At 37.2% G+C, this 15,546-nt stretch overlaps 1 protein-coding gene across 1 annotated transcript in view; it reads left to right on the forward strand.

Moving 5' to 3' along the window:
- ESR1 (estrogen receptor 1) overlaps window positions 1–15,546 on the forward strand; it is a 162,978-nt gene that overhangs the window by 41,617 nt on the left and 105,815 nt on the right. Inside the window, 1 exon segment of the mRNA XM_048296803.1 lies at window positions 11,915–12,419. Coding sequence (XP_048152760.1) covers window positions 11,915–12,419 — 505 coding nt within the window.

Here is a 15,546-nt window from a genome sequence, read left to right on the forward strand (position 1 = left end):
CGTCACCTCTTCATTTCTCAGCCATCTCTGCTGAAGGTGGGTGGGTGGCACTGGCCTCTACATGCTAACCTCTTCGTAGGGGCTCCAGCCTTCCTGGTGCCATCCACAATGTCACTGCATTGATTGTGTAGTGTGTCACCAGTCCCTATAGCTCTAATGATGCCAGGACTATTTGTACTCAAAGGAGAAGAATCAACAGAGTCTACGCTACTGAGCATTTTTATTTCTTACCAAGAGGCCTTTCTAAGTATACCTGTGCTATTTGAAGGAGTGGGGTAAAAAGAATCGTGCAATATCACTGCCTGAATCTGTTGTTGGTAATTAGTAACTTGGTGTAGAGCACAGTGTTATTGTACTAGCAATATGCTGCCTGTGAGACAGGGGTTAATCCCCCAGAGCATGGCACAGTGCTAGCAGCAGTGTTTCTTCACATTTCACTGCTGAATCAGGTAAAGATGGCTTGGGAGTTTCTGTATCAGTTCTCTCTGTGTAGTACAAATCTGCCTTTTCTCTTTGTCGTGTTGCACAAGTGATGCATTGCTGAGGTTCTGACTGTGACAAGAGATCATTTAGGAATTACTAGGGATAATCCTGTATCTTGCTTGCACAATAAGATTTATTGGTATTTCTTGAAAATAAAAGTGAAAAACACTTGAAAGTTTAAATTAATTTACAGCAGGTGTAAGAAGTCTCTGGACAGCAGTGTTTGCTGCTTTTAAAGGTTTTGCAACTGTAGCCTCAATTCCCTGGAAAAATGGCAACTAGTTAATATTAACTCCGGTTTTCCTATAGTTTGACATCAAATCAAATATCAATATTCCTAGATTTGACATTTCCAATGCCAGTGATTGCTGTTCATTTTCTGGTTTTGTAGTTCATTAATAACAATTTTTGTGGCTTGTAGACCATTGCACTAAATGAGTATGTGGAACTGTCTATTTCACTCACCCCTTATGGATAGGAAACCCGTTGATCTGATGGACTTCTGAACTTATAGAAGAGCCTGTATTGCAAAAGAGCCGTTTCATTAAATTACTGATGGCTGTGTTTCAGAAAGACCTCCATCTTGTTGCACAAAACAATGAAAATGATGGAAGAACAAATAAAGATAGGGGAATGCTGAAATAATAAATAACTTTGACCTTTTTTTTTTGTCTGTTGGCATCCAGTTATTTCCTTTGATCTTCCCTGCCTTAAACAAGCTAATATCTGCCAAGAGAGTGCAACTGTTACTGAATTACTAAGGTCCTATTTGTTCCGCTTGACAGATGACAATGCATTTTTGTCTTTCTACAGAAGCATAGACTTTGAAAGCCTTCTCCAGCAAGAAGCCTAGGTTTTCTCCTATACTAGATATCTTTTTTCTTTCCTTTTTCTTTCTTTTTTCTTTCCTTTTTTTCTTTTTTCTTTCTTTTTTCTTTCCTTTTTCTTTCCTTTTTATTTCTTTTTTCTTTCCTTTTTCTTTCTTTTTTCTTTCTTTCTTCTTTCTTTCTTCTTTCTTTTGTCTTTCTTTTTTTTTTTTGGCTTGTTTTTTTTTGTTTGGTGATTTGTTTGTTTGTTTTTTGTTTGTGTGGGTTTTATTTCCCGTCTCGTTGTGATGGTGTACTACTGATGATTGTGTCACCCTTTTCTGTGAGGTGCTGGTTAGACAACACTGAAGTCGTGTGATTTTGCTGTTGCTCATTGTTCTGGCAAGAACAGAATGCTTCAACAGATGTAGCATATATTGATGCTTCAGTTACATTATGGTTAGTTCGTGAGTGTCATTTGTGATTTCTCTCTTTGTAGCTCCCTGATTTTTTTGAACAATTGCTGCTAGTGCTAATTCATTAGTTCTGTATAGGTTTCTTTTATTTGTAAATGTTGAATTGTTTGATAGCTTGATCAAAAGATTTTATATTTAGAGTTTATAAAACAGACCTCAGTTTTATTAAACAATGCAACTTCAAAACAGAAGCAGGAAATACATTATCAGGTCTATTTGATTTTTATGAAGAAATGGAGACACTTGTTCTTTAAGGGTGCTGCATTCAGTCACTGATATATTTAAATCTGGGCTATTGAGTAAACATTCTTTGTTCTAAGTATACCTTGTACTTAGCACAACGAGAACCTAATTTCTGATGGTGATCTTAGGTGCTCCTGAGTACAAATAACAATCACTATAGAACTGAATGTTTCGCATTGGTTTTTGGTACAGGTTCCATTCACCATGCTTGTAGGCTGCTTAAGTCAGTTAGAAAAATTCTTCTCTGGAGTAAGGAGGATATGTTATATGACAGAACCAGAATTATATAAAGCTTGCAAGTTATTCCCAAAGAATGGGATATAACCTCTGCTAATTTTGAACTTCTTTGATCGTTGGAGATGATGTATGTGTCAGGATCAGACTTAGGCCTTGATCCAGGAAAGCACTTAAACTCATAAATTAGCTCATCATGATCAGTTTCTCTGGAGTCAACAACTGATTCAAATTATCATGGAATATATATAGCACAGCCTTATTTAGGACTATATATTTAATACAATCTCTATCAATTTTCCAAAAAAAAGTAAACATATCAGAAAATGCCTTATAAGGATTCATTTCAAGATCTTTCTGGTCCTGCGTGTCTTCACTATGTCTGTTATGGGAGAAGCCACTAATTAGCTCCAAAATGCATCTTTAATATAGATGGTACATTTCTGTTATTTAAATGGAATAGTGTCTTCTGAGGGAACCTCTTACTGAGACTTCTGTAGAAGGTCTGAATTTTTGTTAGAATTAAGAAATATTTTCTTAATTGATGATAGAAAATTTTGAGAAGTACACCAGAGCAGACAACACATCTCCAGGCTACAGAGGCTTGTTGAATTAAATCACAGAATTTTTCCCTACAACATCTACCATCCTGTTATCTCTAGAATATTGAATTTGCAGTTTTGCCTGGGGTCTGCACAGGACAATGGCAGCCAGTACCTTCTCTGGTAGAAACGGTAATTTTTAATGAACACTCACTGACTGTGTTTTTCTAGAGTATGGTCCAGATGGATGACCAGTGGCAGCAATGAACCAGCTGTGTCTGGTCTGGTGGTGCCGATAACAAGCCCGTTTTTGACATCAAGGAGAGAATACAGAAACATGTATAGCAGAACCAATAAGTTAAACAACTGATACCCCTTATGGACTTTTCCTCTTGGACTTTAGATTTGTGAGAACAGGCCCAAAGGTAAACTGAGATGCCTTCCTTGTGTGGCGCTGGCAACAGTCCAGTGGCTCTGTGAGAATCTGTGAGTAGATAGGGAGAACCTGAGGCATGCAAGAGGGCTTGATGTGCTGACTTCACATTATTCACAGGTACATGCAGACATGCTTGCAATAGCAGAGAAGATTGATTGACAGTGATTAGGGGAGTAACTAAAGTAAATCCCTTTATCTGAAGATGCCTAGAAAGTGAGGGACTTTTGCTACCAGTGTCTGGTAGATAAAAATGGGATGCTGAAAGCAGCAAATTTTTTCCAATTTGGGTGAAGAGTTTTATTGGACTCAGGGTCACAGTAAGTATAACTGCTTGAGGTGACAGGGTTAGCCTCATCACAAGGACCTTTCAGTTGCAGGATCAGCTTCTAGGGAGGAAATGTGAATGTGTAAATGTTAAAACCAAATTTAGTATATTTGAATACCATTACTGAAGAGAAATGAGTGAAGAAGCTAGGTCATGTAATAGATTGATTTTACACTTTCTTTTGTTTTGGGGTTAGGCTCTACTTTCTAAGTACTTGGACACTCTGGTCACTTTACTGTACAGGTACCTGCAGCACATGTATGTATGGAAAAACACAGGCACAGGGATCCAATGACATTTCAGAATGAGTCTTTTGATGGAGATAACAATCTCCATCAAAAAAGGCAGCTAGTTTTTTTTATGGAAGCCACAAAATATGGCTGATAATTTATCGCCACAGTCTTAGTGAGTTTTCAAACATAAGTGTGCCATTGACTACTGAGAACAGGTGGGCCCATTGCTAAGGCAATGGGCAGCAATGATATTGTGGATAAGGACCGGAGTAGTTTACAGAAATGCTGAGAAGGTACAGTGAGGCCAGTACAATTTTTTCCGTCCTAACTCATCAAATGTATAAGATCTTGAAATCAGGCCTCTATGGGAAATGGGGAAATAGACCATCATCATCAAAGTAATTAATCTCTTCTGAGTATTTTGTTGCAGATCTGTGTATTAGATGCATAGAATCATAGAATAAATTGGAAGGGATATCAAGATGCCATCTAGTCCAAACCCCTGCTCAAAGAAGGCTTAAGTCAGGCTACTCAGGGACTTGTCCAATTGAGTCTTGAACTCAAAGTTGAGTCTCGTCCTCAAAGGAGTTTCAGCATCTCTGGACAGCCCGTTCCAGTGTTTAATTATTCCTAATGTAAAAAATCATACTTAACATCAAATCAGAATTTCCCATAGTCCATCTTGTGTCCCGTTGCCCCTTGGACTGTTGCCGTGCACCTCCAAGAAGTGTTTGTATTTTCTGTATTCTCTGCTCAGATGGTTGTAGATAGCAGTAAGGTATTAATGAGTCTTTTTTGCTTACAAGTTAAGAAGGCCTGGCTACCTGAGCCTGTCCTTATATATCCTGACCAGACTGGGATCTCTGGAGCTCAGGACAACTACAAGGATGCCATGAGGTTATGCAGGGAGGAAACTGGAAGGGCAAAATCTCAAGAAGAGTTTAATTTGTCTGCTGCCATAAATGACAGTAAAAGATGTGTCTGTAAATACATCAGCCACGTCCAGCTGGTGACAAGTGCTGTTCCTCAGGACTCGGTGTTGATGCCAGTCCTGTTCAATATCTTTGTTGATGATCTGGACAAATTGAGTGCCCCTTCATTTAGTTTGCAGATGACACCAGACTGGGTGGGAATGTTGATCTCCTTAAGGATAGGAAGGCTCAGGAGGGGGATGTGGACTGGCTTTCACTCCTTGAATTTAATAAACAAAATGTAGGAGTTTTGTTTATGAGATTCACCACATAAATGGATTAAGTATGTGTCTCATTTCTGACTATGTTTGGGAGCTCAGGCATGGGAATGTTGATCATTTTGAAGATGCCTCACCCTTAAGCCAATTGCAATACATAAAAAAAATAGTTTTTTTCTAGGCTAATGCTAGTGATCCATTCAATTTTTCTCTAAACGTGGGATACTAAGCTACCATTTTATATTTCAAAACTCATTTTGGTTTTTACATAACACTAGATTTATGAGAAATATTCTTTCAGGATGTTGTGTTTGTTATTAAGCATGGAATGTTGCTTAATCTTAAATCGAGGTATTGTTGCTTTTCTACCAGTGAACATCCTTGTTCACAAGTAGTTAACATTTTGTGTAGGAAAGCAGAGAAAAGTTCTTTTTTTCTTCTGTCTTTCTGCATTTATGAAAACATCTACTAACTCTTTGAAACATCAGTATTTGCTAGTATCTTTTGAGTTTTTCCAGAGTACTCAGGTATTTTGGCCCATTTTACGTATGTAGTAAGTAATTTATTCTGTATGAGTCAGGCAGAATTATTTCGTTTTATCCGCTCCCATCTTTGAGGTACAAAAAACTGAAAAAATGCACAAGCCAGTTATATTACAGGATGTCTTCTACTTCCTTAGAAAAGGGTATGTTTTAGCATGTTTTTTCTAATGCTGAATTGAAAAGGGAGATGGTGTCCCATTTTGGTTTCAGGAAATTCAGCCTGTACATCTGGGGACTGAAATTCAGTTTTACAACTGACACAATAATCTGCACTTAATCCCAGACTATTACTCTGCCCCAGAAGAGTAATGAAAGGGGAAAACGTTCTGTATTTATACTATTTAGGAGTCTAGCATGTCATTCATTCTTTTGGGAAGTTTTGTGCCCAGGCGAGTCAGGACTAAGATCTGAAAGAGGGGAGAGCGGGCTCAGGGAGAGCAGCCAGGAAAGAGCTTTTAGAAATCTTAACTCTTAAAAACTTGCAGTTTTTTCAAGGGTAGAAAAATTGCCCAAATGTGGATGGAGTTTCAGAGGAATAGCAAAAGGCAGTTCTGTGACACACAGCTTCAGCTTCTGCCAGAGTTCCTGCTCCAAACTCCTTATTTGCTGCAGCAAAAGGGTTTCTTGTTTCAAAAAAGGGTTTCTAGAAATCTCTAAGGAGGGAAAAGCAAATAATTTCCTTCCAATTGGCTCAGATACTTCCAAATTATTATCACTGACCTCATCACTGAAACGCAAGATTTCCAGCTGAATGGCTAAAATCTTATAGTGTCATAAATAGATGTAAACAAAGTCTTAACTTTTAAAGTATCAGAATACTTTACCAAAAAGATATGGTGACATCCTAGACTAATTTTTCTGGTGTTTACACTCATAATGTCATAGTATGTAATAGGTCTTTTATACAAATTACAGGTAAAATTTAAGGCAATATTAAATGCTGTAAATTAATAAACACATGTGTGGAATAATTGTATTCCACAGTTCCCCATTTGCAGTAAGAACTATTTTCACCAAATTTTTTCAAACCCTCTACTTACATTTGACATGTGAAAGCAGAAACTCCCCTTTTAGCAGGAAAACCAACCTAAACCAAAAATTTAGGGTTAGAAATCCTAGGTCTAGCCTTTTGGTGCCATGGCTAGTTCTAGTGAGTTATTTGGGAGTAGGGGAAAAAAAAAGAGGTATACATCTTCATATAAACTTATAAAACTTTAAACGTTCAAAACTTCCAATAACAGCACGAAGCACTTATCTCTCCTTACACCCTAACAAATTTTTAAGCATGCCTCATTTGCCTAGTGGTATCAAGAGCTTTAATTTTTTTGTATTTTTTTTTTTTGCCAGAGAAGATTTATAAAGCAGTGGGGTAGATGGTGCTGTTCTCCAGCTGTCTATCTTGAGGAGTTTCCTCACTGGACTAAACACAACATAATTTCTCTGTAATGTTACTGTGGAATCTTGGAAAAACATAATGTTCCTCCTGTTATGTGCAATAGATTCTTTTTTAATTGCAGCAGCTATAAAAAGCTTCTGTCTTTATAGCTGTGGAACCAAAGCGACAAAGCTTATGGTCTTTCATTGTCAGCAGGTTTATGGAAGATTTATAGTATGTGCTCTGAGTTTACCATTTATTGTGATAATACTTACTAAAACTAGTGCTGAAAAATGCCTGTTATAGAATGGAGTTTTGCTGTCTTTAAATTTTCCTACAATTTTAATAGCCTTTGTGTATATTTATATATTTATATATTTCATTTATACATATATATGCATGCATATACTTTGAGTATATACTTCTGTACACTATACTTTGTATAGTATTTTTTGGTTTATCTCCTTTTCCCTTAAACTTCTGTTTTATCTTGTCCAAAATGCAAAATATGTTCAGGCTGTTCCTTCCTCCTTTAATTTTTTTTTTTTTTTTAATCCTATAAACTGAACTTGTTTTGTTACCATTCTCTGACTGGCTTTCAGGACTTGTAGTCAATAGAAAATTATTGATGTTAATGGCATTGAAAATCCCCAAACTTCCAGTTATTTTGATAAGTTAAAATAATATCTTTTATATTTTTTAATTATCTATTTTCTTTTTTCTGTTTCTGAGAGCACTGGTTCCACAGTATCTGCCATCAGTGGAAGAAGGCTACTTTTGGGGTTCTTTAAGCTATGTTCTAGTTTTAAAGTGTTGGACCCATGGTCCAGTTGAGCCAAACTGAAGTATGCATAGTCTGCTAAATTAATCTGATCATGGTAGTCATTTGTCAACAATTAAAAAAAAGTTAGAAGCAAAGTGTTCGTCAATTAATCAAAATAAGCAGAATTTGCCTTTAGAAGCATACCTAAATATTTTTCAGCTGTAAATGATGCTAGTTTAATCACAGAGCAACAGAAATGTGGTTTAGTTTTAATGTTGCTACATTTGGTATTTTATTAGTGTAATTTAGAGTAAATTCCCCATTCTGGAAAATCTGAGTTGAGCACTGGAACTCTGGCCTATCTAGAAAAGGAAAACAGAAAGGTTGAAATTTTTAAAAGGGGAACACAGGATTTAATCAGTCACTTTCGTTCATCTTATCTATTAATTTCTCATTTCCATGAGAAGTGTAGTGTGTCTCATCCCAACTAATTCTCATGAAAAATCCCTGTGTATGAAGATGCAGTTTCTGCTTTGACCTTCCTCGCTAACATGTCTGTAGTGCTCCTCAGTCACAGTGGACTAGTGCCTCCTACTTCTCCAGTATTCATTAAATGCTGTTTTCTTTCCTTCCTGTGTATGCCTAAATGTGGATGGATCAAAGCCAAATTGTATTTGTATATTCCCAAACTTCAGAAATATAGCAAAACCCCCAATCTATACCTGACAGCAAGTTACCAAATCTTCAGATTTTATAGAACAAGTTCCTCTCTATTTTTATGTATCTATGATAGACAACTTCCTCCTGTGGTATGTGCTCAGCATCTCCAAAACAATATTAGACCTTCATTAAGGTGTGAGAAATATATAGAGCAGCTTGGCTGCAGCTGAACAAAAAATAGTTGAGAAATTGCTAGATCTGAGAAGGTAGATTTCCCATTTTTGAACACATCTGTCTAGCACTGGAAATGAAGGTGCTGCAGCCAATTCATGTTTTTATTTACTCTCTCTTGTTACTACATGTAATTTAAAACAAAAACCTTATAGTGAATGAAGCAAGCCCTTCTGTATGAGATCTACATAGTTTTAAAGGCATACATGATGTGGGATTTAGAAAAAAACAAAATCTTTGCATAAACTTTGTGCTAAACACCATTACATATCATTGCTATACCCTGTACCCTTTCCCATTTTGTAATATTTCCATATTCTAGAGCATGTAAAATCTGACATGTAATAGATCAGATTAAACTGAGTGGTGAAGTAAGTCCTGACCTCTAAGCACAAATACCAGGTTTTAGAAACCTAGATCTCATTTTTCTGAGAGGCAAGCCCACAGGCGGATGCATCTAATGCCATCCCTGCAGCACAGTGAAGCAGCAGTGCTTGTGGATTTGGAGCAAGCAGCACAGTCTTTACCATGTAGGATGAGAAGGAAAACAACCCTCTGATAACTTGTTGCATTTCATAGTTTCTTCATATCTAAAAATCCCATATATAGTAAGCAGAATCAAAACCTGATGGCTTTTTTTTCAGTATACAAAAATCAAAAATTCAGCTTCTTCACAGGATTTGGCTTGACAGGCCCCCTGCGTCACCCTTGCCTTTCTCGCTCTCTTGCTTTTCTTCCACAGGAAAAGTAAGTCAGACATTACAGGATGCTGTCACAGAGGTTCTCAGCCAGTCCTCAAGATCTTGTCTGTGGCACTCACATTTTTTTCTCTCAAGAGGTGTACCAGGCTGTGTGCTGCATGGATACTGCAGCTGTCTATTGCTGAGCCCTTTCAGTGGGAGGGCTGTGGCTAGTGGAGAGCTGCTCATGGGGTCCCTCGTTTAAATACTGCACAGCAGAAGTGATGGTGGTTCAAGTTAACCCTATAGTATGTTTAATGCTGTTTGCATCTGATGGAAATTTAAAATATTTGACTCCCTGGAAACACACCACCTCCCAAAAATAATTAATGAGGTTTTTAAAAATTGCATGTAAGAAGCAAAAGGCACACTCAGAAGTCAACTCTCTGCTCACTTCTGTTTTCCATCTTCTGCATAGCTATTACACTGGAGCATTTTATTTCATGTCAATATAGTAGCTTTAACATAGCATACATGTTGGGTAATGCTTTAGATAAAAATTCTAAGTCCATTTTGTAGCACACTATAGAAGTGGGTACTTCATATAGCAGGCAGATTCACATTAATTCTCAGATTATGCAGCTTAATAAGAGATAATGCCTTTTCTATGTGTTTCAAAGCACAAAATGAAATACATTAATTCTTACAAATGAAATGTGTAAGAGTGACTGGCTTAAACTTGCAACTGCCATTCATTTTTAGCGCGTGCAGCCCTGCAGTCTGGCTGCTGAGAGCTGTGCTTACTTGCTGTTCCTGTGAGTCTCTGCAGATTCACGGTCGCCCACTCTAAGAGAACATGCACACACTCTCTTTTTTTTCCTCTCACACTGTCTGGCATACTTTCAGAATAACTCTTCGAAGACTTTCTGAACTGGGTATGGTAGTCTGATTATTATTTTTTTAACTGGGAACATGTTTAGTCCAGTGTTATTTAAACAAGCTTATCTCTTTGATCAAAGTCTACGATCTGAAATTTGAACAGGGTAGGGAGGGTGGCTGGGTGGGTGAGGAAATATATCAAGTACAGAGTTATGTGGTGTGCTGGTGTCTCAGCTCTGTGCCTGTGAAGGTACAAACGTATATTGCTACAGAATATCCTTGCAAATGTAAAAAACTTCGGCTGTTTTAGTAGAAGTTCTGAAAGCACAGTATTATTTCTAAAAAAACCCGTTTTTAGTAAACTTTTCTTGACACTTCTAGTGACCCGCATATTCAGTTTTTCAGTTTCTTGGGTTTTTTGAAGGTTGAGCCAAATAACTATGGAGTTGTTCAAGTATAGCATAGGCTTTGCTAGTATTCAAAACACACTAACTGGAGCCCATATATTAATGCATTCAGGGTTGACATTCGCCTATTTCATTGACTGAACCACAGACCACAGCAATGAAGCGGGAGAGCTTGAAACAGTTTCTGGAGGTTTTCATTTAGCTCGTTCAGGAGAACTGGTTTGTGCAAAGTTAAAATTATATGGAATGAGATTGCAAGAAGAAGCATGCATGCCACACCTTTTCATTATGTTCTCTCGCTTCCTTTTTTTTTCTTTCTAAAAATAACTTTGAGAAGCATTTTTTTGAGAAGTTTTTTTTAAAGCCAATCCCGTTTAATTATTTTAGATTACTTGATTTTCTAGTCTGTTTTCAAAATTTAAGTTTGCTAAGCTTTTTTTCACAAGACTAGGAAAAAGAATTTCGTGTATTCAATTTATGTATCATGCAGTCAAATAACCATCTCCTGACTGTGGCAAAATCTGAATGATGTTTATTTCATCATTTTACAGCATTAAAAGAAGCAAGCATAATTTTCTAGGCTAGTCTAAAGCTTTTCCTTGCTTTTTAATGTTATTACAGTACTCTAGTAACTGCAAGTTGCGGTTGCTGATGGAAGTATATTATAAATCTTCACTTCTGCATAGGTATCATGCACCCTTTAATTTTATTAGCTGGCTTTATTGACTGAGGCTTGCTCCCCCCACACCACACACACACACATATATACACACAGACAGACACACAGACACGCGCTTGCACACACACACACACACACACACACGTTCTGCTTTGCCCTATCTCGGTTACAGCATAGTCCTGCCCAGGGTCACTACAATGTACACATTACATATTTCTAGCAAACATGAAAATGAATCAAACAGGAGGAGAGATAAGCACAGATAGATTGGAGCCTGCTGAGGAAATAAACAGCAGTAATCTGACTGACCACTGGACTAGTCTTCCTGGTTGGATTTAAGTGTTCTTTCCCGTTAGTTGCTGCAAAGCACTGTACCCTGAAGTGAAAAATTAAACTATTAGTAAGAATGAAGTAACATTTAGACGGACAATTCTTTGGTATAACTCCAAAACTAATTGTTTCTGAAGTGATGTTTAAACCAACGTCGGCACAAGGCAAGGGTTCCTGGCTCGAAGCCAGCACCTTGTAATGCATATTAGAGCAGATGAGGAGTTCCTAAAAGTTAGAGAGAGGGAGAGGGAGGGAAGAAGAGAGAGAGAATGTGCATTTTCAGTGCTCACTCTGCATTTGTTTGTATCCTCCTCCTTGCTGAGATTAGAGGAATACCTGTGTAGTGCTGCTTTATTATGATTTCTGCTGAGCCTCAGAATAGGTTCTGGTATTTTTTTTAGGTGGACTGCCAGCTGCCGATCTCGCTGTTGACAATAAAAGCAGATATGTTCCTTGCTCACTGCCATTAGTACTGACCATGACCCTTCACACCAAAACCTCTGGAGTTACCCTGCTGCACCAGATTCAAGGCACTGAACTGGAGACACTGAGCAGACCTCAGCTGAAGATTCCCCTCGAGAGATCGCTCAGCGACATGTACGTGGAGACCAACAAGACAGGAGTTTTTAACTACCCAGAAGGAGCCACCTATGATTTTGGTACTACGGCTCCCGTCTACAGCTCTACTACACTCAGTTATGCCCCTACTTCTGAATCTTTTGGGTCCAGCAGTCTGGCAGGATTTCACTCACTGAACAGTGTCCCACCAAGCCCAGTGGTGTTCTTGCAAACGGCACCCCAGCTCTCGCCCTTCATCCATCATCACAGCCAACAGGTACCCTATTACCTTGAAAACGATCAGGGCAGCTTTGGGATGAGGGAAGCTGCTCCACCAGCCTTCTACAGGTAAATGCTACAGAAATTTTTCTTTCTTTTTTAAGCAGATGATCTGAGAAAATTAGAATGTGGAAATCTGTTATGCCCTAATATTTGCTTTTTGTGTAAAGGAGTATATGGTTTAATTGAATTGATATCTAGACCGTAAGAAATAGCATAGAATAAAACAAAACTGTAATTCACAGCCCACTGTGACTGTAAGCTGTAAATTTTGAAAGATGTACCTACATAAAAAACGAATCAGGTAATGAGTATAAATATTTCCTGGGAAAACACGAAATCGTAATTGATTAAAGAATGGCAAAGGACCTCAGTGTTGTAATGTATAGTAATACATAATAGTCTGAAGTACACTAAAAAGACTTCCACCATTACACATTGTCAGTGTGAGTGGTTGTTTGTTCAGCTCTTAGATGGTAGTAAGTGTATTTTTCTCCTCTGTGTTCCTTTGCAGTGTGAGAAATGGCTTATATAGGAAGTTGTTCAGAAGCACTATATCCTTCCTAAGCAGTGTTAGAGTTGACTCGTTGACAGTATTTCAGTCAGTAACCACCTTCCTGAGCTATCCAAAGAGCTGTGTTCGTATTAACATGCATTTTTCCTTGGAGAGTGATATATATTAACTGTAAACCTAGTGTGCTGCTTTTCAAAAGATAGGATCGTTCAGTGGGGTTTTTTAAATTTTTGTCCCTCAATAGGAAGTTGGGTTTTATTTCCTTTTTTTGGTCTGGAATAGAAAGACAAAAGTATCATTGAAAGGAGGAAATAATTTTCCTTGATAATAATTTTATCCTTGATAAAATAAATATTTTTATTTATTGTCAGTTGTGAAAAAAATTACATCTTTTCTTGAAGTAAGTGGCAGAAATTGATAGAATTATGGCTTCTAAAAAAAAAATCGTCATACGTATCTGTACCCATGCTGTTAACATTTTGTGCAGTGTTTGTAGCATAGTTTTGTATCAGCTTATTATACTGGGCTTCAGTGAGTCAAAGTGAACAGTTAGATGTAATTTTTGTTTCTGAACTCTGTTGTTCTCTGTTGATTTGAGAGATACAGGTGAATTTGTTAGAAATGTAACAACTCAGAAAGAATAAAAGCAAGTTATTTTTTCTGTGTGGAGGGCCAGACTCTGCTAGACTTATTTGCACAATGTAACACGTCACCGTGAACAGCAGTGTGTATTCTTAAGTCTAAGTCAGACTGACTAAGAATCTGGTAGTAAAATCTGGTCCCAGAAAACAAAATGCTTGCACTTTTTTGCAATGGATTAGTCAGATTTGGGGAGCAGATAGACTAAAGACTGGTGGAATGATAGATCGTGGTTATGTTAAACTGTCCAATACAGTGATCTGTAAACTGTAAACTGAATTGATTCAAACAAAATTCATTTTAGTGCAGCCAAATACAGTACCTCCTGGAAGAATGAGTACGTGTCAGAGCATAGTGATCTTGAATGATTACCAGTGACTTGAGAGTAAAACTGCACTTTGTGCTAGATTAAAAGGCTTTTTTTACGTGAATGTCTTGTGCAAACCTATGGTGAAAAGTGTGTAGTGACCTTATGTATGTAAGCAGTAAAGTAGGGAGTTTGTGAAGTTGAAATACGCAGGCAGAAAATGTTCTATACTCAAGTATTGTACTGCAGGAGGATTCAAACCTAAGAATCACCTGGACGTAGATGTTGCTATGGAAATAGTGTTCTTTTAATTTTTAAGCAGTGAATTAAGGTGAGACCCTTAAAAATAAAATTAAGGTATTGTTTTGTTTAACTGCTGGAGCAAATATGTAAGACCAGTGCTGTATTCCCCTTTTTCTGACATTTCTGATCAAGGTTGTGTGTCACCCTTGGAGATGTGTATTAGCCATATGAAATTGCTGAGGCTTAATGCAGCAGTAATTAGGTGAATTTATGATCTTGGATATGCCAGAAGGTTTATCTGCATACAGTGTTGTACAAATGATTTAATGGCCCCTTCCAGCCATAACTGTGGAACGCATCTTACGTGGTAATAAGAAATGTGTTTCAAAGTGCTTGCTATGATTACCTTTTGTTAACAGGCATGGTACTGTTGGAATTGAATTTATAAAAACTGTACTTTTTTTTGCTTTTCATTTTTGTGACGTTGTATTTACAAAGTTATCACCCTCACAACATTAAACATTACGTCTTTCTCCTTGTGTTTTGGCATGAGCCCAATCACCAGTAGACTGTCAAAAATAATTTGAATAGGTGTTCACTGCCTGGGAAATATTTAATTGTCTAGACATTGGATTTAAGATCAAGTTCTTTAAAAACTTCCATTTTGCTTTATTTATTTGGAGAGTCTCATTAGTTTCAATTGGGTTATGGGAGAAAAGAGAGCACAGGGCAGTGTAACCTGGCAATGAATAAATTGGAGAGTGAAAGATGTCTAACTACCAAAATAGTGAGTTTCTGGACCTACCAGTAGGAGTGGTAAAGACAAAAAATCTTAAACAAGAAGGCCTAAAAAACGTTATAATGAATCATGATTAGTTTGCGATATGACTGCCTGCTTCTATAAAAAGTTATGTAACCTAAGACCCAGTAAGACTCCTCTGCAATTCTCATTTACCTTTCTGTGTAACTGAATTGTGCTGTTCGGCTTTTAGGGCAGAAATATTTGCATTGTATCACCCTGATCTACTCTAATTTGACATGCAAGTGCTGCATTCAGTGATAAAAGTATCTAGGACAATAAATAAACATTATAGGTTGGAGCCGAGGTGATATTCCATTTGATACTTGGATAAAATGTTAAAAATCTTTAGTCACAAAACTAAAAAATTACTCAGTGTGATAAGAAAAACTTTTAATGTCTTTTGTTTTTGTTAATAAGTGTTCAAAATCATACTGCCTGTAGGCATATATGTATTAATATGTGTATAACTACATGTCTCCTAATTCTGGAGTTATATTTTGTCTTTCAAATAGTGACTCTTTTTCCAGGAGAGTTACTCTTGTTGTGAGATAATGGCAGGCTTCTATATCTGGCATATATCTGAACATAACAATACATGAAAATAATGATTTTTAAAGAATGAAATAAATACATTTAATGTCCCTTCTGCAATCTCTAAATCATGAGACATCAGAATGTAAAAAGTGGAAAA

Source organism: Corvus hawaiiensis, chromosome 3 (assembly GCF_020740725.1).
Source record: "Corvus hawaiiensis isolate bCorHaw1 chromosome 3, bCorHaw1.pri.cur, whole genome shotgun sequence".
NCBI classification, from domain to species: Eukaryota; Metazoa; Chordata; class Aves; order Passeriformes; family Corvidae; genus Corvus; species Corvus hawaiiensis.